Below are 24457 nucleotides of genomic sequence, written 5' to 3'. Positions count from 1 at the left end.
CAAACTTCATGTTTAAAACTATATGAATGACATACCATCAAACCAGTCAATGGCTGCCTTAGCTGAAGGAGGGTCATCAAATGACACTGTTGCCTCCCCCTTTGGCTTCCCTGTGTCCTTGTCTGTATAAAGGTTTATCATTGGTTTTCCGGTCTTCTTATTTGTCTGAGGAAAAGAAAAAAAAACTTGGTGGTAGCATTTAAAGATAAGTAATCATGTACCATTTAGATATATCAAGATTTATTTTTTCAAGGAATTCACACATCCATACTATACAATACTATGCACCTAATATCAAGTTACCTGTAGGTTTGAACAAGGATAACTCTACAAGCTACAGTAAGTGAAAAATGATATAGTATACTGTTTTACCTATGTATAATTTCTTTTTTTAAAAATTAAGACAGGGTTTCACTGTCACCCAGGTTGGAATGCAGTAGCACCATCATAAGCTCACTGTAGCCTAAAATTCCTGGACTCAAGTAATCCTCCCACCTCAGTCTCCCGAGTAGCTGGGATTACAAGCAAGTACCACCACGCCCAGCTTTTTTGTTGCTGTAGAGATGGGGTCTTGCTATATTGCCCAGGCTGGTCTCAAACCACTGGGACAGGGGAATAAAACAGGAGAATTTTTACTTTTTCAAAACTCTGTGAATTTAGGCCAGGTGTGTGGCCTGTAATCCCAGCACTTGGTGGGAGGCTGAGGTGGGAGGATCGCTTGAGCCCAGGAGCTCAAGACCAGCCTGGGCAATAATAGGAAGACTCCGTCTCTATGGAAACTTTTTAAAAATTAGCTGGGCATGAAGCATGCACTAGTGCAGGCGTCCCCAAACTGCGGCCCCCTGAGGCCATTTCTCCGGCCCCCCACTGCACTTCAGGAAGGGGCACCTCTTTCATTGGTGGTCGGTGAGAGGAGCACGGTATGTGGCGGCCCTCCAACCGTCTGAGGGATCGTGAACTGGCTCCCTGTGTAAAAAGTTTGGGGACACCAGCACTAGTGGTTCCAACTACTCAGGAAGCTGAAGTGGGAAGGCTGCTTGAGCCCAGGAGATTGAGGCTGCAGTGATCCATGATCACGCAGTGGCACTCCAGCCTGGGTGCAATGGAGCAAGATACTGTGTCTCAAGACAACAACAACAACAAAACCTCTGAATTTTTTATATATTTTGTGTGTAATTAATTCCTTAACAAATTATAACTCCCAAAGAAAGAACACAGTAATTCCATAACACCAAAACAAGTGCAGATGTAAACTGATTCCAAGCCACTCCTACTATCTAAACACTGCTAAAGCCACTTTCTAGTTGAAGAGATGAAAAATATATGCATGAGGTTAATAGTGCACAAGACATTTTAGTGAACAATGAGCAATTATAAGATAATACATTATCTCTAGTATAAACATAAAATAATTATTTCTCACAATTTTAGGAATTAAACAGAGCTAATTTTAGAGTCCTAGGACGGAAGCTAAAGCATAGGTAGACTGTGGAAAGGTAAACAGAAGGAAAGAATAAAATAATAAAATCTGGGAGAGAGATCCAAGATGGCAGATCACTAGCAGCTCAGGATTGTAGCTCCCAGTGAAAGCGCAGAGAACGAGACGACGCCACACTTTCAGATGAATTCTTGTTGCTCACGCACCAGGAGATTCCCAGCGGAGGAGCCCCATGGGTCGCCAGCACAACTCTTGTGGCCGGCGAGGTGGTTTCGCCGGTGCCTCGGAGCGGCGGTTCTTGGTGCAGAGTCAGAAAAGCACCATCAATCTTAACGCCGCTGTTTTGGCCGGCGCAGTGGGTTGAGCAGATTCCGGCGCTGCGAATCAACAAGTTGGACGTCCACTCAGAAATCCAATTACAAAGATGGTAATTATAAAGACCACAGATGGATAAATCTAAAACGAAGGCAAGAAACCAGCCTAAAAAGGCTGAGAATACCCAAAATCAGAACATCTCTCCCTCTACAGGGGATCACAGTTCCTTATCAGCAACGTAACAAGGCCTGATAGAGACCAAGTATGTTCCATTATCGGAAGCAGGCTTTAAAAGGTGGATGATAAGAAACTTCAGTGAATTAAAAGAACTTGTTCTAACCCAATGCAAAGAAACTAAAAACTTTGAAAAAAGGTTTGACGAAATGTTAACAAGAATATACAATTTAGAGAGGAATATAAGTAAATTGTTGGAGCTGAAAAACACAACACAAGAACTTCGCAAAGTATGCACAAGTTTTAATAGCTGAATTGATCAAGCAGAAGAAAGGATATCAGAGGTCGAAGACCAACTTAATGAAATAAAACGAGAAGACAAGATTAGAGAAAAAAGGATAAAAAGGAACAAGGAAAGTCTCCAAGAAATATGGGACTATGTGAAAAGACCTAATCTACATTTGATAGGTGTACCTGAATGTGACGAAGAGAATGAATCCAAGCTGGAAAATACGCTTCAGGATATTATTCAGGAAAATTTTCCTAACGTAGCAAGGCAGAACAATATTCAATTCCACCTAATACAGAGAACACCACAAAGATATTCCTCAAGAAGACCAACCTCAAGGCACATAATCGTCAGATTCACCAGGGTTGAAATGAAGGAGAAAATATTAAGGGCAGCCAGAGAGAAAGGTCAGGTTACCTACAAAGGGAAGCCTATCAGACTCACAGCAGATCTCTCAGCAGAAACCCTACAAGCCAGAAGAGAGTGGGGGCCAATATTCAACATCCTTAAAGAAAAGAACTTTCAACCCAGAATTTCACATCCAGCCAAACTAAGCTTTATAAGCGAAGGAAAAATAAAGTATTTTGTGAACAAGCAAGCACTCAGAGATTTCATCACCACCAGGCCTGCTTTACAAGAGCTTCTGAAAGAATCACTACACATAGAAAGGAACAAACAGTATCAGCCTTTCTAAAAAAAATACCAAAAAGTAAAGACCATCAACATAATCAAGAATTTACATCAACTAATGAGCAAAACAGCCAGCTAATATTAACTGGCAGTATTAAACTCATGTATATTATTAACTCTAAATTTAAATCGACTAAATGCCCCAATCCAAAGACACAGACAGGCAAATTGGATAAAAAGCCAAAACCCATCAGTATGCTGCATCCAGACCCATCTCACATGCAAGGATACACAAAGACTCAAAACAAAGGGATGGAGAAAGATTTACCAACCAGGAGAGCAAAAATAAATAAACAAAAAGCAGGAGTTGCAATTTTTGCCTCTGATAAAATAGTACTTAAAGCAACAAAGATCAAAAGAAGCAAAGAAGGACATTATATAATGATAAAAGGATCAACGCAACAAGAAGAGCTAAAGATCCTAAATATATACGCACCCAATACATGAATACCCAGATATATAAGACTTATAAAAAGACACTTGGACTCCCACACAGTAATAGTGGGAGACTTCAACATCAATATTAGACAGATCAATGAGACAGAAAATTAACGATACCCAGGATTTGAACTCAGATCTGGAGCAAGTAAACTTAATTAACATTTATAGAACTCTCCACTTTAAATACACAAAATATACTCTTATCAGTACCACATCACACCTACTTACAGGTTTAAATGAAATATTGGTTGGCTGCTTGTTTGTTATTTTCTTCCCTCGTTTTTTTCATGTCTCCATTATTAAGCACAATTATAAGCATACCCATTTTTAGACTGCATTCTAGCTCGGGCAATAAAGCAACATCCCCGTCCTCTCTCCCTCTTCCTCTTTCTTCCTCTTATTTATTCTTTTACTTTTTTATTATTTTTTTCTTTCTCTTTTTTTTTAAAAAAAAAAGCAAAAAAAAAAATAATAATAAAATCTTCATATACTCAACAATTTAGCAAAGGTCTACAGACATAAATGAGCATACTACAAAATTTTAAGAGACAAGGCTTACTGAAATATATAGGTTTACTACTACATAATCTATGTATCATAACCAGAATATTATGAGATTTTCAACATATTTTTACTCACCTTGATAATTCCTATTTGTTTAAAGAACTCTCCAACCTGATCTGTAGAGACACCTTCCCCAAGTCCTTGCACAAAGATTGTGTTGTTATCTGAATTATCAGATTCTGAATCTAAGAGAAAAAAAGTGGTGGTTAATTTTACATATTCCTTGCTTTTATGAAATTCTGTTCAGTAATCAAAAACAGTAATCTACTGTCCAATATTAAATTGTTTCTATAACCAAAAGGAAAGGACCAATATAATAATCATAAATAAACACACAAAGTATGCACAGTAATTATTTGGTAGATCAATTCTTACAACTAAACTTCAGGTAAGGTCGATCAAGTTCACACGATGTGAAATACCTATATACCAATTCAGGATGATCTTACAAATGTCACAATTCAGATTCAAACATAGGTCAAAGATCATCAAGAGATGGAATTAGTTTAAATTAACATTCATTTCTCTGGAGAACTCTAATTCTTTACGGTTAACCAACATTTTTTAAGATTCTCTAGTAGAAAATTCTCCAAATCTGATACTTTTGAACTTTCAAGCAAGCCACCAAGCAGAACTGCTGTTTCCATTCATTGCAATAAGCTTTGTATATACCAGAGGGCAGAGGCAACTTGTACACACACCTTACCTTACATGCATACTTTTGGATTAGTACAACAAAGTAAGAAAGATGTACAAAAACTCAGTCCATCAAGGGATAATTCAGAAATTGCCATCAGTATAGGATAGTTTGGCATCTTAACAATAACAAAAGTTCTGATTTCAAATTTTTGGCTCGAAAAGATTTTTGACCTCTCAAATATAACTTTCAACAGGCTCTACAGGTAAAGTTGTAGCCCTGAATATCATTCAAATGAAAAGCCACATAAAATCAGTGACCTCTACCCAAAAGACAATTCTCTCATGTATGAATTCAAGTTTCTTGAATTCACTAAGTCAGCCTACTTAAGCAGACTACCAATCCGAAGTAGGATTTTCTTTCTTAAACAATTTTTCCACTTCTAATTCCACAATCATATAAATTATTTCATTACATTTTATTTGCAATAATTTTAAATAGTTAATACTAAATAGCAGTAAAAATTCAAGTATTTCTTCATGGAAGAAAAAACATAAGAAAGCACACAATTTTTCCCCAGCAAACTTTCCTATAAATCCCCTTGAATTTTTCTGACATTTCTTTAAAAATAAAGTACCCCAAATTAAGTCTGTATCCTGTACTAAGCCCTCCAAACACACACTTTCCCTTCAAAAAATGGAAAACTAACATTTTCTTAATGGCAAAGTCACAAACCACCATAAACCTTACCAGCATCTGGTCTGGGTCCATAATCCCTGTGACCTAAGGAAAAAGAAAAAGAAAGCTATTTAAGGCAATTCATTTGAAATCATTAACAACAACAAAAAAAGTAATAAATCAAAGAATGAAAAGTCAACACTTCCAAAATCCTTGAAAGTCAACCATCACATATTTACAAAGTAAATATATAAATTACGTTTTATTTAAAGTCTAGAAATCAAGATGAACGTCAACATTTCCTTTAACTTGTCCTACAGAGCACCTGCCACTTTAGCATCATGCTAGTATCACTTTTGTTAAGCTCTGGTTGTGAAGGCTGATTGGACAACCCTAACAATTTTAAAACACCATGTCAGCTACCTTTATAAAAACGAACTGTCAAAATCCAGTGAAGGTCTCATTCATTGGTCACCACAGACTCTTTCATGCAAATTCACTGTGTAGAAACCCATTGGACTGTTTGAGATCAACTTTGGCTCTTTAATGTTTACTTTGTTATATATGTGTGTATATATATAATTGTTTTTAAAGCACACAACACACACCAGCCTCAACAGAATAAGAAAGGACTTTTGACTACATCTGCGGGATATTGGTGGCTTTTAGATTTATATAGCATTTCCACTGAAACATTTTGGGATACTCAGCACTTACCACCAAAATTTTTGAAGCCACCGCGGTCACCACCACTGCAGAGGAAAAATTGAAGAAATGATTTCTTCCTTAAGTCTCTAATGTGCTGAGCCCTGGGCTCAATCTACACTTAACTGTCACAAGTAGAGTGCTTAGGAAAACAGTAGCACCTCTAAGTTTTCAGTAAATTCCATTTCATAGAGTTCTAAATGTTGTTTCCATCCAAGTGTTTTCCCAAGGATCTATTTCCACAAGATGTCTTTCCAAGCTTATTACACAGCTAATACACTCTTATTTTTAAATCTTCCCAACCCCAAGCTAAAGGGATACTATTAAACCATAACTTAAAGCTGGAGGTACAGCATGAAGAATACTGAACTACAGCAAGTGTTTTTTCCAAAAGAGTACTTTCTAAATATGAGAAAAAGAAAAAAGAATAGAAGAATATAAAGCAAGGTTAAGATTTTGATGATAGAATGGGAGAGGTTAAAAACTTGAGTATTAGGTTCTGCTGTGACACAAAATAGTGGATTTTATGAGATGAATTTTAAAAGTGAGATACAAATATACATAAAAGACTGAATGAAAGTAGTTTTAAAATTTCAAATCATTCAAAACCCTGACAGAAGACTAAAAAGAGCGTCACTTAAAAATCATCATCCTTACCCACTATACTACATCTCTTCACATCAGCGCTACAGAGGTTCATGCTGCCATATGCTGTGTACACATCAGTAGTGCACATTGCATACAGAGGGCAACATAGTCCAATTATGCAGTTGCCCACAGGACAACTTTTTTTTTTGCAACAGAGTCTCACTCTGTCACCCAAGCTGGAGTACAGGGGCGGGGTCTCAGATCACTGCAAACTCCACCTCCCAGGTTCAAGTAATTCTCCTTCCTCAGCCTCCCAAGTAGCCAGGATTACAGGTATGTGTTTCCACACCCAGCTAATTTCTGTGTTTTTAGTAGAGATGAGGTTTCACCATGTTGGCCAAGTTGGTCTCAAGCTCCTGGCCTCAAATAATCCACCCATCTCAGCCTCCCAAAGTGCTGGGATTATAGCTGTGAGCCGCCACACCAGGACATCAAGTTTTATCTGGCAAATTACTACTGCCAGGTAAGTCAGTGGTCCTTGAGAGCATAGCTTTATGTAAGAAATCTAAGGTCTCTCTTACCAGAAAATCTTTAAATACCTATCCAATAAAAGCTTCTTTCTCTTAACTGAATTCTGTAATCCTTTAAGATTCATATGCTGATATGGCAATAAAAACACCCGAAGTTTTCAGATGGTGATATCAGATCTACTACTAATGATCTTATTCTACTATAACCCAAGAAACTAATCTAATATACTGAAGTCTTTCACTGGATATGGATCTCGTTTGGGGGCGGGAGAAGACCCTCAGCTTTAGTGATTACCCTACCCTACAGATGGCTTTTCTGAGCCACTGAGATAAAACACTCTATGAAAAACTTCTCCCTTCTTAATAAATCCATTCTATTATACTTTGAGGTAAAAATATTTCCACTTACAACTGTCTTAGGTACAGACACATGCATTTTAATTTATTGTTACTTTTTCCGTGATTTCCAGGATGCTTTTTTAAGCAGGAGACCAAAGCTATTTCAAGGCAATACAGACAATATGAAACTCAGGCCCTTCCTATAGTTTGCCACTGAATTTCTAAGACTCCCTACTTCACAACAGGTAGTACTGAAGCCTTCCCTACACTTCTAAATGAATGTATATTGATACTTAACTCTTTAAGAAAGGAAAGCCAACAGAGTTGAGATTAAACTGCTGAAAATATTATTAGAAACCAAGGTATCTCAGAGGTTTTGTAACTCTGAAGAGCAAGGCGAGAAAAGAACTAGTGAAAATAGTATGCCCACATTCTTATGCCAGCAGGCTGAAGTCCCAAGGATAAAGACGACTTTTAAAATAGGAAATTGGGGGTTGTTAGGTTCACAAATAAGTGCTGGAAGAGATGCCTCTTACTGTGTTGTCATCTTAAGGGAATACCAAATCTGGCCACAATGGATGGAAAACATGCAATTTCATACATCAGCTAGTTCCTGTGATTTCCATTCTGGCCAGCAATATAACTTTGAACAACAGAAAAAAAACATACTCCTAACAATAAAGGGATGTAAAACAAATGACACTTGAATAGGTTTATGATTTTCTATTCTTCCATGTAATACCTTTTAACGTCATCTTTACCGAGCATTTCCTTTTAAAATAAAGCAGCTGTGCTAGGTGCAGTGGCTCACGCCTGTAATCCCAACACTTTGGGAGGCGAAGGCAGGCAGATCAGGAGGTCAGGAATTCAAGACCAGCCTGGCCAACATAGTGAAACCCCGTCTCTGCTAAAAATACAAAAAAGTAGCCAGGCGTGGTGGCGCACACCTGTAATCCCAGCTACTTGGGAGGCTAAGGCAGGGGAATCGCTGGAACGTGGGAGCTGGAGGTTGCAGTGAGCCGAGACAGTGCCACTGCACTCCAGCCTGGATGACAGAGTAAGATTCCGTCTCAAAAAAAAAAAAAAAAAAAAAAAAAAAAAAAAAAAAAAAAAAAAAAAAAAAGGTAGCTGAAGATTTCAACACATGGCCATAAATTTGGAATTAACATAGTACATTGGAGCCGGGCGCGGTGGCTCAAGCCTGTAATCCCAGCACTTTGGGAGGCTGAAGCGGGTGGATCACGAGGTCAAGAGATCGAGACCATCCTGGTCAACATGGTGAAACCCCGTCTCTACTAAAGGTGCAAAAAATTAGCTGGGCATGGTGGCGCGTGCCTGTAATCCCACCTACTCCGGAGGCTGAGGCAGGAGAATTGCCTGAACCCAGGGGGCGGAGGTTGCGGTGAGCCGAGATCGCGCCATTGCACTCTAGTCTGGGTAACAAGAGCGAAACTCCGTCTCAAAAAAAAAAAAAAAACAACAACAAAAAAAAACATAGTACATTGGAAAAAGAACTAGTCTTCAAACCAAGACACTCAGGGTATTGTCTGAAATATCATTAATCAATCTTGAAAATTTGGGCATCTCAGTGATTCTTCATAGGCTTTAATCTCCTTAACAAAATAAGGGTCTGTATCCTTACTATCCAAAACATGATGGAATACAAGCATAAACATAGCATGGAAGCTTCTTAGAAAAGCAGGATCTCAGGCCTCACCCTAGATCTACTGAATAAGAATCTGCATTTAATAAGACCCCCAAGTAATTCATATGCACATTTAAGTCTGAAATGTCTAGACATTTGGTTTAGGCATTTATCTAGATATTTATAATTTTATGCAAAGCTTTCTTTCAAGTTCAAACATTTCAATCATTTTCTCTATCCTTATTAGAAAATTATCCTTATTGAGGAAATTTAAATACAGAAAATAACCTTCAAGTACTGTTAGATATTAATAGAAAATGTGCCTGAGGTTAACAATCTTTCTTTAAAATCTGCATTAATTTTACAAGACCCTTTTCTACATACTAAGGCAAATTAAGACATGAAAGTACTTGAACATCTATGAGTCAAGATGTTGACACAACAAATTTGCTTTAATTCCCAGAAAAAGCAGAAAACATGTACACATAAAGTATTCCTGAAGTAGCAGAGATATTTAACAGAGACATAATATAAGCATACTCAACTTTATTGGCAGAGTACCCCCTGCATAAGAAAACTAGCTGCTTTTTTTAGTTTTTTTGAGATGGTGTCTTGCTATTTGCCCAATCTGGTGGCAAACTCCTGAGCACCAGTGATCCTCCCACCTCAGCCTCCTAAGTAGCTGAGTCTACAGGTACATGCCACAGCCCCCAGCTAGGTACATATTCTTTTTTCTTTCTTTCTTTCTTTTTTTTTTTTGGAGACAGAGTTTCCTTCTCTTTGCCCAGGCTGGAGTGCAACGGTGTGACCTTGGCTCACTGCAACCTCCAACTCCCAGGTTCAAGAGATTCTCTCACTTCAGCCTCCAGAGTAGCTGGGCTTACAGGTGCCCACCACCATGCCCAGCTAATTTTTGTATGTTTAGTAGAGATGGGGTTCACCATGTTGACCAGACTGGTCTCGAACTCCTGACCTCAGGTAATTCACCTGCCTCAGCCTCTCAAAGTGCTGGGATTATAGGCGAGAGCCACTGCACTTGCCCAGTTGCATATTCTTGACCCAAATATAGAGACATGCTCCCAAGTTCAAAACCACAATGAGCAGCCTACATGAGGGCATATTCTGAGGGTTCTTTCACTGTTACAGCAGTACATATTTAGAAGAGACAACAGATTCCATTTCAGATGCTTCTCAAGAGAGAAAAAGTTCTTTGACAGAATCTCTACTCCCAATCTTTCAATAAAAAAAAATCTAAATATGTCTATTTATGGATTAAAACTGCTAAGAAGTAAAAGGACAATGCAGGAATCTCTATTCTTAGAAAATTTTACTAACTAGAGAGAAAAGGGCTTAGCTAAAAATGGAGAAAGATTAGCTTAAAAACCCTGTGCTTGAGTTTTCATACTGAATCCAGAATACAATTTTTTGAGTGTGAAGAAAAGACCAACATTAATTCCACATTTAAGTGACTCAATGGATTTAAATATTATTCTCAATAACAGCTGTATTTACATTTTATTTCCTCCTATGTCTTATATGCGTGGTAAAAAAGCTTTCTGGATTCAGCATTTATGAACATCTTAGGAAGCCAAGAATCTGTCATTCTAGAGCTACACTGTCCAACGGTATCCACTACCTACATGTGGCCTGTTGAGCACTGGAAATGCAGCTAGTCTAAATTAAGACATGCTCTAAATGCAAAATGCAAAATGGATTTCTAAATTTTAGTATGAATAAAGGAATGCACACTCCTTTTTTTTTTTTTTTTTTTTTTGAGACAGTGTCTCGCTGTCACCAGGTTGGAGTGCAGTAGAGCAATCTCGGCTCACTGCAACATCCGCCTCCTTGGTTCAACCAATTCTCTTGCCTCAGCCTCCAAAGTAGCTGGGAATACAAGCATGTACCACCACGCCCAGCTAATTTTTATATTCTTTAGTAGAGACAGGGTTTCATAATGTTGGCCAGGATGGTCTCAATCTCTTGACCTCGTGATCTGCCTGCCTCGGCCTCCCAAAGTGCTGGGATTACAGACCCCAGCACCCCCCACCGCCTTTTTTTTTTTTACATTTGAAGCGGTATGGAACAGGGTTTGGAAACGGAATCTGACAGTCTCACTACTGCCCAGACTGGAGTGCAGTGGTTATTCACAGGCACAATCAGCTCACTGCAGCCTTGAACTCCTGGACTCAAGCAATCCTCTTGCCTCAGCTTCCCAAATAGCTGGGACTACAGGTGGATGTCACAGTGCCCAGCTAATTTTTTAATTTTTAAGAAATGAAGTCTTACTATGTTACTTCATCTAGTCTCAAAACTCCTGGCCTCAAGCAATCCTCTTGCCTCAGACTCAAAAGTAGCTAGGATTACAGGCACAGGCCATCATGACCAACAAAAAAAACTTTTTATACTGATTGTATGATTAAATATTTTGGATATATTGGGTTAAGTAAAATGTATTTTCTCATTTGTGTTTTCTTTTTAATGTGGCTTTAGAAAATTTACTATACTGGTCACATTTGTGACCTACGTTATATTTCTACTGAGCAATGCTATGCTAGACTGTCACCAGAATGTATGCATATTTTTTATTTTTTAGACCCATGTGCCCCCATATACATGCGTATTTCTATGGGAGCTAATTGAACACTCTTTTAAGAGGGAGAAGATCCTCAAAAATCTTGATAATTTTAGGCTTGACCCGTTAAAGCCTGAAACAGCTACTAAATTTGATGGCATGCTGATAATGAAAATCTATTATTTATTAGATTCTGGCAATTTTACAAGGCATTAATCACAATGCTGAAACTAAAAATCACTGGGAGAATTTGTGTACCAAGCTTCCAGTCCACTAAGCTGTCCATGTCAATTTTAGATGACAGAAAGAAACTGTGTTTTTTGCTACCATTGCTTTTTCAAAAAGATTAAGTTTCTTGTAGTCCCTATAATCTTCACTTATCTCTCTTTCACACTTGGAAAGCTGATGGCTTCTTTTTGATCTGAATTCTTCCTCTAGCCAGGCAATCACACAATCTGTAAGTCTAAGAATGTCCCATCCTTTACCTCACATCCTCATCCACAAATTATGCCCCTTCTTCTTCTTCTTTTTTTTTTTTTGAGATGGAGTTTCACTCTTGTTGCTCATGCTGCAATACAATGTGCTATACTGACTCACAGCAACCTCCACCTCCCGGGTTGAAGTGATTCTCCTTCCTCAGCCTCCAGAGAGGCTGGGATTACAGGCACCTGCCACCACGCCTGGCTAAGTTTTTCTATTTTTAGTAGAGACAGTTTCACCATATTCGTCAGGATGGTCTCAAACTCCTGACCTCAGGTGATCCACCCACCTCGGCCTCCCAAAGTGCTGGGATTACAGATGTGAGCCACCATACCCGGCCTATGCCCCATTCTTCTTTTAATATAAATCCAACTAATACCAGATATTCTTCAAACAGCCCCCAAAAGAATGGCTATTTTTAAGACGACTGAAAACACAAATGGGAGTGTTGATGAAGACTGATGAAAAATGTTTAAGTATTTTGGTACTTAAATGCAAAACTGTGTGGGGAAAAAAAAATCTTAAAACAGGTTATTTATATTCAAATTCAAAACACTTTATCCCAATAAATAAGCTAAAAAGCACATCTTAAACAAGATGTTATGACATGTAAAAATTTTATGAACTTCAGCTGGGTGCGGTGACTCATGCCTGTAATCCTAGCACTTAGGGAGGCCTAGGCAGACAGATCACGAGGTCAGGAGACTGAGACCATCCTAACACCGTGAAACCCCGTCTCTACTTTAAAAAAAAAAAAAAATTAGCCAGGCATGGTGGCATGTGCCCATAAGTCCCAGCTACTTGGGAGGCTGAGGCAGGAGAATCACTTGAACCTGGGAGGCAGAGGTTGCAGTGAGCCAAGATCCCCCACCGCACTCCAGCCTGGGCGACAGTGAGACTCTGTCTCAAAAAAAAAAAAAAAAAAAAAAAAAATTATATGAACTTCAAATTTCAGTATCCATAAATGAAGCTTTAGTGGAACACAACTCTGTTTGTTCATTTACATATTATTTATGGCTGCTCTTGTGTTCCATGGGCAGAGATGAATAGTTACAAGAGAAACCATATGGTCTAACAAAAACCAGAACATTTACTATCTGGCCTTTCACATAGTTTGCCAACTCAATATATTGAGTAATTGGCATCCACATGGATTTCTAAAAAAGGCCTTTCATGAACATCTCAATAAATGATAGAGTCTAAGGCAAAACTGCAGATCCCTTCCTCACTCAATCTTTCCCCCACTGAAATCAAATCAGTATCATTTTAACCAACTACATATTGGACTTCTGCGTATGATTTTGTATGAAGGAGTATTAAAAGAAAATAAAAAACTTATTTTATAAATCCTATCTGGGGCACAAATTGCACAAAATAAGTTTATAAAAGTACCAAGAGTTTTTAAAAGTACTTAATTGGACTCCAGAGTTGGTTAAGGTACTCCTTCCCTCCTTTGTCAGGAGGATCATTCGAAGTCCTTTCAACCTTCTAGTTACAAGATGAGTCACATATGAAAATATATTTATAATGACTTCCCTACCCATTCCCTATCTTCCTCCATTCTTAGATATAGTGATAGTTTAATAGATAATCAATTAGGATGTAACTTCCTTATGAAGAAAACTAAAGCTATGATGCACTATAAAACATACAGCATTTCAAGGCAGCCAATTATCCAAAACATTATTAACTGGAAAATTAAAAATACCTGTTGGTTATCTTGTTTGGGATAGGAGGGAGGCTATTACTAGGTACAGTAAGCACCAAGTCACTTTACATTGTCCATTTATATCCACATGATGGCAGACTGCTCTCTTTGACAATGAAGAGGCATAGAATCTATCTGTTTTACTTTGGTAAACTGACTTTGGCTATCAATCAAGATACTTAATGTCCAAGTCTTATAAAAATTTTCAAACACGTCTAGAATTTAGTTTCTCCATAAAATCAAAGCACTGCACACTAAAAATAGAGAAATACAAGTCATTGAAATCAAATCTTGGCTCACTTGAAGAAATAACAGTCTGTGGGCAACTGGTTGTTTCTTAGGTCACTTGAGGGGACACATAGTCCCTAAGGAGCAAAAGAATGAACTGGTGCTGATATGTAACTGGTAATTATCAGTTAACAGGCCACTGACCCTTTCAATTCCCAAGGGATGTAAATTACCTTTTAGCCTATATACGTACATACAAATATGCAACCTACAAACTTCTGAGGACAGATGTCAACTACTTTCTCATTTTTGTTTTGAGGGTCAAAGTAGTAAACTTACAGATATATCTAAAAGCAATTTAAAACTAGCTTCATAACATATGCTATAAGTAAATAAATACCAAAACCTGGTAACACTAGCAAGGTGAAAAGAAAAGCTAAATTAAAAAGGCGTTACTTTACACAACTCAGTCTAGACAAAACACATATTGCTATATGATGTTACACTAATTATTCCAATAATTATTTACTTACAAAGAGAGACAAAACAGTTTCATTACATTAAATCTTTCTCTTATTTGCCATCCCCACCTTTCTACTCCATTACTGCCCCCTAATACTTTTCCTTCCCAAGGAGATTTGAAATTAAGAAATAGCCTCTCTGCCCTTCAATCTAGAATTAACTTACCTTTTATTTGCATATACAAACATTGGATTTCCCAGAGTCATTTAGATTCTAGCTCTGGCAGGAAAGTCAAGTGGTTTAACCACAACCACAGTTGTTTCTCTACTGGTGTTTAACATGCACCACATAAACTAACTGCTAACACAGCCTATTCTAAGGTCATTTATGTAAGGTCATTTAAGACTGAAAATACATCTTTAATTTCTGCCCTTTTCTCCAACACATAATCCCTTTTTTAAGTCTCTTAACTAAATTAGATGCTGGAATGGATCCAGCCAAATAACATCGAAAGAAAAAAAAAAAAAAGAGACGTAGGTATCTTTAACTACGTGCTTACCTTGGCCCTGTCATAGGACCTCTTCCATCCTTGTCATATCCCCCACGCCCTCTACCTCCTCCCTGTGACCCGCCATATCCTCTATTATCTTCTCCATACCTACTCACATCACGACGGTCATCTACAAGAAAGAAAATATTACACACAAATAACAACTGCCATTTATAAGGCTTCAAACAACAATCTTAAGTGGCTCTTTAGGCCACACATATCCTTATAAAAAATGGCACATGCATACAGAACTCAAATGAAAGTCACGGTAAAATCATCCGGAATTAAATGCTTTTGAGAACTGTATCCGTGTCAAATTCCATTCTGCTAAAGTGGCACAGCGAAATCGTAATGTGGAACAGTATGAATTAAAACACAACCTTAGCTACAAAAATCTTAATAACTTAGATGAAAAGCACAACCCCAATCTTAAAAGTTAACTCTTTCTTCATTTCAGAAACACTTAAATGCAACTCAAGCATGGATGAGGAATAACTGAATCTTCAAACTGAGAGAAGATATTTAGTGAATCTGCTTCGACTTTTACTCATTGACTTACTCATTCAACTGCTGCTACCAGCAGTATTGTCAAATGATGAGAGTTCACTGGGACAGCAAAGGAAATTCATATAATCAGCCATCAAAAACTCATGACCATTGGGGGGTCTCCAAGTTCAGAAGTAGAAATCTGATAAACTAGTTCTGATCACCATGAGAGGGAACCTATGTTCAAAGTCATCCTAAATTTTTACAAACAGCTGAAATCCTATGTGGTTCTTTTAATTAGAAATTCATACAAATAATTCTGTGAGGGGGGAAAAATAATAATAATAGAGGTAAGTAAATCTTACCTTGTGTGTGGTGGCTGTAATTTTCCCTTTGTGAATGATAGGACTGCTGGTTTTGATTATAGGAATCATGCTGCTGATCGTAATTTGACTGCTCATCATATGAGCCTTGATGTTGATCAAAGCCTGACTGCTGGTCATATGAATCTTGTTGACCATAGTCTGACTGGTCATAGGAAGGTGCCCTTCCACCTTGGCTAAATAGAAATGGAGAACTTGAGAGACTTCATAGGAAGATTACATTTGCTGTAGCAAGTTGACTGAAACTGGTCTAAGAGTCCTGCCAGTTAGACATTAACCATATTTATGACTACCTTCTCATGGTAATTAGTTATCTGCAATCTCCTGAAATCCCCTTCAAAAGACAATCCTGCCAACACTGAAGGGGTGCCATATTATGAAAAGAAAATATGCATCTTTGAAAACTGTAGGAAAGGAAAAAATTACTATGGATTTTCACTATCTCCTTGAATTAAAAGAAAAAAGTAAAAGATGCTACAAAGTACAGTAATATGTCTGACTCTTTAATAAACATGCCACAAGAGCTGAGTCCTTTTAACAGTTACATTGAAAGGCTCTATATTACTTAATTTTTAACAAGTGTCATCTCTTAAAATATTTTTAGATCTCTTCTCTTACAATTATCTTTAGAGCCTATAGTACAGTCTTCTAAACCTCTTCAGTAATAGTAAATTTTAGAAAACATTAAAGGATCTTGCTTTGTAATGCCATTTTTTTAAATCTGTAAAGTCTATTAGGTAATGAGACTGCTTATTCTAGCAATTCAAAAGAAAAATTCGGAGCAATATGACTTCATTAATTAGACGTTCTCAGGGTGGGAATGTTAAAAGGGAACACTTAAATGGATTTGAGTTCCAATAGGTTTACTTCTTTAAAACAATGGGCTGGGGGGTGCGGGTTTGGGGACAAAAAAGATCTCATAACTTAATAGCTATGTTTTATTCTTCATTAGAGGATCAGAACAATCTAATAAAAGGTTAGCATGTTCCCGAACTCCCTATCGAGAGCACAACAGAACCACAGTCCAAACCCTAGTACTTTAAAATGATTGTCAAATCAAACCTAACATTTCTTTTCAGACTACATTTATAGGTCATGCTCCCAAAAATACGTAATTTATAAAAGGATTCTCCTTAAATTTAAAACCAACAAGGCTTGAAGAGTTATTTCTCTTAATGTAGTATGCCTTCTAAATATTATTCCCTACATTTGTACTCTACTTTCTACTTTTCAGAACACTCATATCTGTAAGCCTGGTAATTTGACCTCACAAATCTTTCCTCAATGTTTTACTTAGAACAAATGTCTTCACTGTAGAGAGAAAACATGAGACCTCAGTTTTTAGCCATGTCACTTGACAGATGAAATAATTGCTTTACCTCTGTAAAACGGGAATAATTACTGACACTATTTCATAGTATCTGAAGATCAATTACATTAGAGAATGCAAAAGCATTTCAGAAAATGTAAAGCACAATTTTTAAAAACTGACTTGCTTTTATTAAGTAAAGAGCCTAAAATTAAGTACAGGCTCTTCAAATCTGAAATGTAAAAAAAACTTTATAGGCCGGGCGCGGTGGCTCAAGCCTGTAATCCCAGCACTTTGGGAGGCCGAGGCGGGTGGATCACGAGGTCGAGAGGTCGAGAGATCGAGACCATCCTGGTCAACATGGTGAAACCCCGTCTCTACTAAAAATACAAAAAATTAGCTGGGCATGGTGGCACGTGCCTGTAATCCCAGCTACTCAGGAGGCTGAGGCAGGAGAATTGCCTGAACCCAGGAGGCGGAGGTTGCGGTGAGCCGAGATCGCGCCATTGCACTCCAGCCTGGGTAACAAGAGCGAAACTCCGCCAAAAAAAAAACAAAAAACAAAAACAAAAAACAAACAAAAAAAAACAAAAAGAAAAAGAAAAAGAAAAAAACATATATATATTAAAAAAAAAAAAAAAAACTTTATAAAACCTGAAATTTATCGATAAATATTTACCTACATATATCAACAAATAAAACACATTTTTAGGGTATCTGATATATTGTGAAAGTTCTGACCCTTTTAAAAAATATTTTTGTCCCTGAAAACGTAATATATTCAAATGGTTCAAAAATAAAATAGAAATTAAAAAGTAGATATCGAGAAGTCTCATACTAAAGGCAGGTTTTTATTTAACCTCAGGTATAAAGCAGAAGTTCAAAATTTTCTAACATTTTTAAGTACATCAATTTACAGCTAAACAATGATTTTACAAATACATCACAAGAATCAAATGGCAATGCTATTTCCATATTCTCCTTAATACACAGTTCTGAAATCCATACTCCATTAAAACTTTTCTTTAAAAAAAAAAAGCTTCAAGTTAAGATTTTGTTGGCTAAATCTCTTTAATATTCAGTGTTATTTCCACTACCCAAAACAATGTCAATACTTTACTGTTTCCTTACCTTCCTGATGATTCCATGTTTTGCTGCTGTCCCTGGTTATTATATGGCTGCTGGCCATATGAGCTCTGCTTTTGATTCTCATAACCACCATAGGATTGTGAATAACCTGAAGATTAGATGAGTTATCATTTAGTGAAGGCTCTGATTTTTCAATCTATGAAACAACAAATTTAACAAATTAGTCCAACCTGACTGACTTTGTCCATAACCGGAGTAACTGCTGTAGTTCTGTCCATAAGAGGGGTCAGTCGCTTGCCCATAGCCAGAATAGCTCTGAAATTTAGGTAAATACTCAAGTTTCATCACCTACTTAAGATAAAAATAACTACTTATGAAGAATACAATTTATATTTCAACCTACTTGTGCTGTTTGTCCATAGCCTTGGCTGCCTTGATTTCCATAGGAAGAATAACTGCAAAAGAAAAATGTAGTACTTGAAAGAAATGTGTTAAAATTTAAAAGTCTAAATGAAGACCTTGCCTTCATTTTCAACTTTCAACTGAAATACAAGCTTCTTTGCAGAGAATCATCAATCTGCCTGTCTCTAGAGTAAAAATTGAAAGGTGATGAGGAAAGACTGTTAAAGAAATAAAGTTGGCCGGGCGCGGTGGCTCAAGCCTGTAATCCCAGCACTTTGGGAGGCCGAGGCGGGTGGATCACGAGGTCGAGAGATCAAGACCATCCTGGTCAACATGGTGAAACCCCATCTCTACTAAAAATACAAAAAATTAGCTGGGCATGGTGGCACGTGCCTGTAATCTCAGCTACTCAGGAGGCTGAGGCAGGAGAATTGCCTAAACTCAGGAGGCAGAGGTTGCGGTGAGCTGAGATCGCGCCATTGTACTCCAGCCTGGGTAACAAGAGCGAAACTCCGTCTCAAAAAAAAAAAAAGAAATAAAGTCACTCCCAGACCTCCTGAATGTCAAACAAATACCCCAAGTTTTGTTTTGACAATCTCCTACAAATAAAGGAAACTTCATCAGAGCTAGAAAATTCCAAGAGAATTATGCTTGGGTGGGGTGGGGGTTGGGGGGAATAAAAACTATATAGCAAGACCCATAATAAATACATGAAACACAAAAATGTTGACTTGACCAAAATGAACACCTTACTCAGTTGTATCTTGACAGATGAATTTTTTCCTACCATTTGCCTTAGTTAAATGTCTTTAACTTCCTACAAGATGCACAGGGTGTCCCTAGAAGTCCAGTTTAAATGCCTCAGTAATCAGAGACATGTGTATCTCCAGAGTACAATCACAGAATGAAATTACACTGTATCTCCTCAGTGCTATAGCAGGGCCTAGCACATAGCTCAATAAATATTTGTTGACTGACTAAATATGGGATTTGAATTTTAATTTAATAGTACATAAGCTCTAACAAGTCAGAAACAAACTTTATGAATCTATACTCTGGCTTTCTAATATCCAAGGAAACTAAAACATTTGCAATAAAAAACTTTTTATTATTTTAAAGCTATCAAATGCTAACAAGATTCTTCAACTTTTCAAAACGTATTTCATCAAATAAACATTCTGCTAGATGCCTACTAGGAAGTTAGCACTATCTTATGATATTTAAAAAGTCAAATCAGTTTTGCTTTCAGGAAGCTTAAAATCTGATAAGATTTCTGGGATGCTATTCTGAATATCTCACACTGAGCTGTAAAACATTTATCATACAAGTAGAAGGATGTATTTCTGGCAAGAGAAGCCTACTGCATATATACATTCACATAAAAATAGAATTTTCTTTTTATTGTGAGCATGGTAGGGACACTAAAAAATGCTAAATATTTCTTTCATGGTGCTTCAAAAAAATGTGCTCTGAAAAAAACATATTAGCATATTATATACTATCATAAAATGCTTCTTCTAAAAAACAAGAATTCAATTGCTTTTTTTTTTTTCTTTTTTTTTTCTTTTGAGACAGGGTCTCGCTCTGTCACCCAGGCTGGAATGTAGTGGCAAGATCATAATTCACTGTAACAACCTTGAACTCTCTTCAAGTGATCCTCCCGCCTCAGCCTCCCAAGTAGCTAGGACTCTACAGATACACACCACCATGTCTGGATAATTTTTTAAAAAATTTTTGTAGAGACAAGGACTGGCTACACAGTCCAAAATGGTTTCTAACTCCTGGCCTCAGGCAGTCCTCCCATCGTGGCCTCCCAAAGTGCTGGGAGGCATGAGCCACAGTACCTGGCAATAAATTCCTTTAATAATTGTTTTTTCTAAGAGATTTCCTAAAGAAAACATAAACTTTAGAGTATCAAGGAGACTTGTTTTAATCTCTAGGACTTACATTCATTGATGCAAACAGACTTAAGGAAGAAGCCCAGTGCAGTGGCACATGGCTGTAGTGGAGAGTACAGCTATGTGGGAGACTGAGGCAGAAGATTGCTCAAGGCTATAGTACACTATGATTTGCCTATGAATAGCCACTGCACTCCAACCTGGGTACCCAGCAAGACTCTGTCTCAAAACATAAAGAATGAAAAAAAAAAAAAGGAATAAATGTTTTACAGCACCTATTTATACAAGCTGACTCTCTTTATTCTGTGACAAGCTAATATTTAACTAACTATAACATCCAGATATCAAGTCTCAAGAGAAGAAGTTTGACAAAATTCATCTCAGTTCTACCCTTTCATATTATTAAAATATATGTATACTTTACCTTTGCGGCTCACCCCCAGACTGACTGTAACTTCCAGAATCTAGAACACATAAAAAAAATTTTAAATCTTATTTAAAATTACACTTCCTTCAAAGGCTGACTTTAGCTTATATAGAAGAAATATGGTAAGAAAATGTAAAAAACTGCAGAAAGAAAAACTCTTATTAAATACTCTGAAAGGAGAAATCTGTTCAAATAGTATTCATTTTTTTACAGTAACTACATATTAGGAAACTACTATTCTACATGTGTGCTGAGGATCACAAGCACCCAGTGGACAAATGTAAATCAGTGAAAATCCATTCTTCAAACAGCCTCAAAAGCTTAAGCAGTATTATCATTATATACAAAAAGACATGTTAAACTAATCAGGTCCAAAAGGGGGAAAGACATACACTGTGACATCCCAGGATTACGTCTACTTGTATATCCAAGATATACACCATTCCACTGTATTGGACTGCTGTGGCTGTCAGCACCAACAAAAAGATTTCCAAAGACTTGCTAAAAAAAAAAAAAAGCAGCTAAGTTAGTTGTTCTATTCTGCTTTTACCAAGCTATGAGGGACTCAGCCAACTGGCATATCAAGTCAGCAATATCTACTTCTAGCTTCAATTTAGCAATGAAAAAAAAACTACCAAGGGACCGGGTACGGTGGCTCACACATGTAATCCCAGCACTATGGGAGGCTGAGGCAGGCGGATGGCTTGAGACCAGCCTGGTCAACACGGTGAAACCTAATCTCTACAAAAAATACGAAAATTAGCTGGGCATGGTAGCGTGTGCCTATAGTCCCAGCTACTCGAGAGGCTGAGGTGGATCACCTGATCCAGGGGCAGTCAAGGTTGCAGGTGAGCTGTGATTGTGCCACTGCACTCCAGCCTGGACGACTGAATGAGACTGTCTCAAAAAAGAGGGGAAAAAAAAAAAGGTGGGGGGTGGGGGTGGGAACGTGTAAAAAAAAAAAAAGAATTTGAGCTATGAGCTTTTCTCAATCCTTCAAAATGTCAATCATATCAAAAATTACCGAAGAGGTTCTATTTATCTATCCTTTAGGCTTTACTCAGAGTCAAATGAATGACCTAAGTATGTGGCGCATAAGAGCAATTTTATATAAAACACTTTCACAACTGCAAAAAATGGCTCTAATTCACAAACTGCTGGCCATTAGGCCCAACCTCACCCAATTTGAAACAAAAATAACTGTTGTCAAATCGTTCTAAAACCCATCAAAAACGTAAAGAAATTAGTAACCTTCTTTTTCTTTCTTTTAAGAGATGAGACTTTCCTGTCACCCATGCTGGATTGCAACAGTGCCATCACAGCTTATTCCTGGACTTGAGCCATTCTCCTGCCTCAATGTCCTGCATACCCAGGGCTACAGGTGTGCAGCACCACACCCAGCTATTTTTAATTTTTAGAGACAGGGTCTCAGTAACTTTCTCTTTTTAAAATTTAATTATACAAAAAAAAAAAAAAAAGAGAAAACAAAAAAAGAAAAAAAAGAAAAAATTTAATTATACAATATGTCCCTGTAACAAACTTTTTCATCCAATTTATATAAAGCTACAATATGAAAATATTGCCACTGAATATAAGTGGGTGATATCAAATTTGCTATTTTCTGCAGTAAAGATCTCCAATCAGACTGAACAAGATTTTTTTTTAATGCTTAATTTTAAGATGGTAAATGAAAGACAGGTGTAGTGGCTCATCCCTGAAATCCCAGCATTTTGGGAGGCCAAGGCAGGAGTACTGCTTGAGCCCAGGAGGTCAAGGCTGCAGTTCTGTCATAAATGTATCACTGCGCTCCAGCTTTAGCAACAGAGCGAGACCCTGTCTCGGAAAAAAAATAATATTAAATGAAATGTTGGCACAAACTACTACTTCTATGAATATTGAAGGCATAAAACTAGCTGAAATGAAAAAGAAAAAATTACACATCACTGCCAGGCCCATCATAATAAAGATAGCTAGAGAGTAGCTAACAACCAAGTAAGAAAAACAGGAAAAGAATATACAATCTAATTAGACCTCAGATGTCTCTATGAAATGACACGAGATCAGATTCTCCCAAATCAAAGGATGAAAACAGTTATGAGGGGTAAACAATGAGTAAAAGAAGATAGTTGGGAATGCATGAAGCTTTAGGTTAAACTATATCCTGAAGCATGGATGTAGGTTCTCCCAGTGACAAAGTATATGATCATAACATATTTTCTTTAGGTTCAGGCAAAATTTTAGTAGGATATAGCACATAAGTCCTGTAACCCTATCTCAAACCTAACAGTAAGGCCCTTAATTTTAACCTAATCATTTCGGCCCTCTGAACTTATAAATCTAACTTCTTTAGTTAGCTAGCTTAAAAATTCCAAGATGACACAAAAATGAGCATATTAACTAGTCAATCTGGCCCTTTGTATAAACCTTGAGTGATAAAGTGCAGATGCTTTATATTCATCAGAGAAAACCAGTTTATAAATTAAGGCATCCCAAACAACTGTTCATTGTGATTATTTGACACTTGTGCTTTTCGTCTGGACCTACTAATCACTTAGAAGTGCTTTTGGGCCGGGCGCGGTGGCTCACGCCTGTAATCCCAGCACTTTGGGAGGCCGCAGTGGGTGGATCACAAGGTCAAAAGATTGAGACCATCCTGGCCAACATGGTGAAACCCCACCTCTCCTAAAAAATAAAAAAAAAATTAGCCGGGCATGGTGGCACACACCTGTGGTCCCAGCTACTCAGGAGGCTGAGGCAAAAAAAATCGCTTGAACCCAGGAGGCAGAGGTTGCAGTGAGCCTAGATTGCACCACTGCACTCCAGCCTGGCGACAGAGCAAGACTCTGTATATTTAAATTAAAAAAAAAAAAGTGCTTTTTAATTTCAAAGTGTATAGTTTTGATTCTCTTCTCTTTTGTTTTTTCCTAATATTCCACTGCAGCCAGAAAAGTTATTTTATTATTCTTAGCATTTGTTTGGATTTGCTGTTTTGCTTCTCCCTCTTGGCACATGCCCCTTGCGTGCCTGAAAAGAATTAACTATTTTCTAAATTTCAAGTGAATTCTATCGGTCTATAATATTATGCTTAGTTGTATCACTCATATTTTACTAATGTTTGGTCTAGTCTGTTTGGTCATATTCTTACTGTTTGCCTAATCTATTACACAAGGTTTTTGTGTTTTTTTTTAACTTCCCATATAGCCTTGTCAAGTTCTTATAATTGTCATTTTTGTTTTATAAATACATATATACTTTTTTTTATTTTTTTGAGACAGAGTCTCACTCTATTGTCCAGGATGGAGTGCAATGGTGTGATTTTGGCTCACTGCAACCTACGTTTCCCAGTTTCAAACAACTCTCTTACCTCAGTGCCTCCTGAGTAGCTGGGATTACAGGTGCCCACCACCTTGCCTGGCTAGTTTTTGTACTT

The 24457-nt window shown here is 37.4% G+C and overlaps 1 protein-coding gene across 2 annotated transcripts in view; it reads right to left on the bottom strand.

Moving 5' to 3' along the window:
* TAF15 (TATA-box binding protein associated factor 15) overlaps nucleotides 1-24457 on the bottom strand; it is a 40703-nt gene that overhangs the window by 11580 nt on the left and 4666 nt on the right. Inside the window, exons 2-11 of one of the 2 annotated variants that reach the window (XM_039476361.2) lie at nucleotides 21025-21064; nucleotides 18704-18755; nucleotides 18531-18615; nucleotides 18343-18448; nucleotides 15885-16078; nucleotides 15043-15163; nucleotides 5944-5978; nucleotides 5299-5331; nucleotides 3987-4096; nucleotides 36-165 (exon numbers count right to left, since the gene is read on the bottom strand). In XM_039476361.2, the coding sequence (XP_039332295.1) occupies nucleotides 36-165; nucleotides 3987-4096; nucleotides 5299-5331; nucleotides 5944-5978; nucleotides 15043-15163; nucleotides 15885-16078; nucleotides 18343-18448; nucleotides 18531-18615; nucleotides 18704-18755; nucleotides 21025-21064 (906 nt within the window). The remainder of the gene's footprint in view (nucleotides 1-35; nucleotides 166-3986; nucleotides 4097-5298; nucleotides 5332-5943; nucleotides 5979-15042; nucleotides 15164-15884; nucleotides 16079-18342; nucleotides 18449-18530; nucleotides 18616-18703; nucleotides 18756-21024; nucleotides 21065-24457) is intronic. The other variant, XM_039476362.2, reaches the window with a different exon arrangement.

The sequence above is a fragment of the Saimiri boliviensis genome, chromosome 17 (assembly GCF_048565385.1).
Source record: "Saimiri boliviensis isolate mSaiBol1 chromosome 17, mSaiBol1.pri, whole genome shotgun sequence".
Lineage (NCBI taxonomy): Eukaryota > Metazoa > Chordata > Mammalia > Primates > Cebidae > Saimiri > Saimiri boliviensis.
Note: the sequence above shows the minus strand (reverse complement) of the source record. Positions and strands in the feature narration are given on the sequence as shown.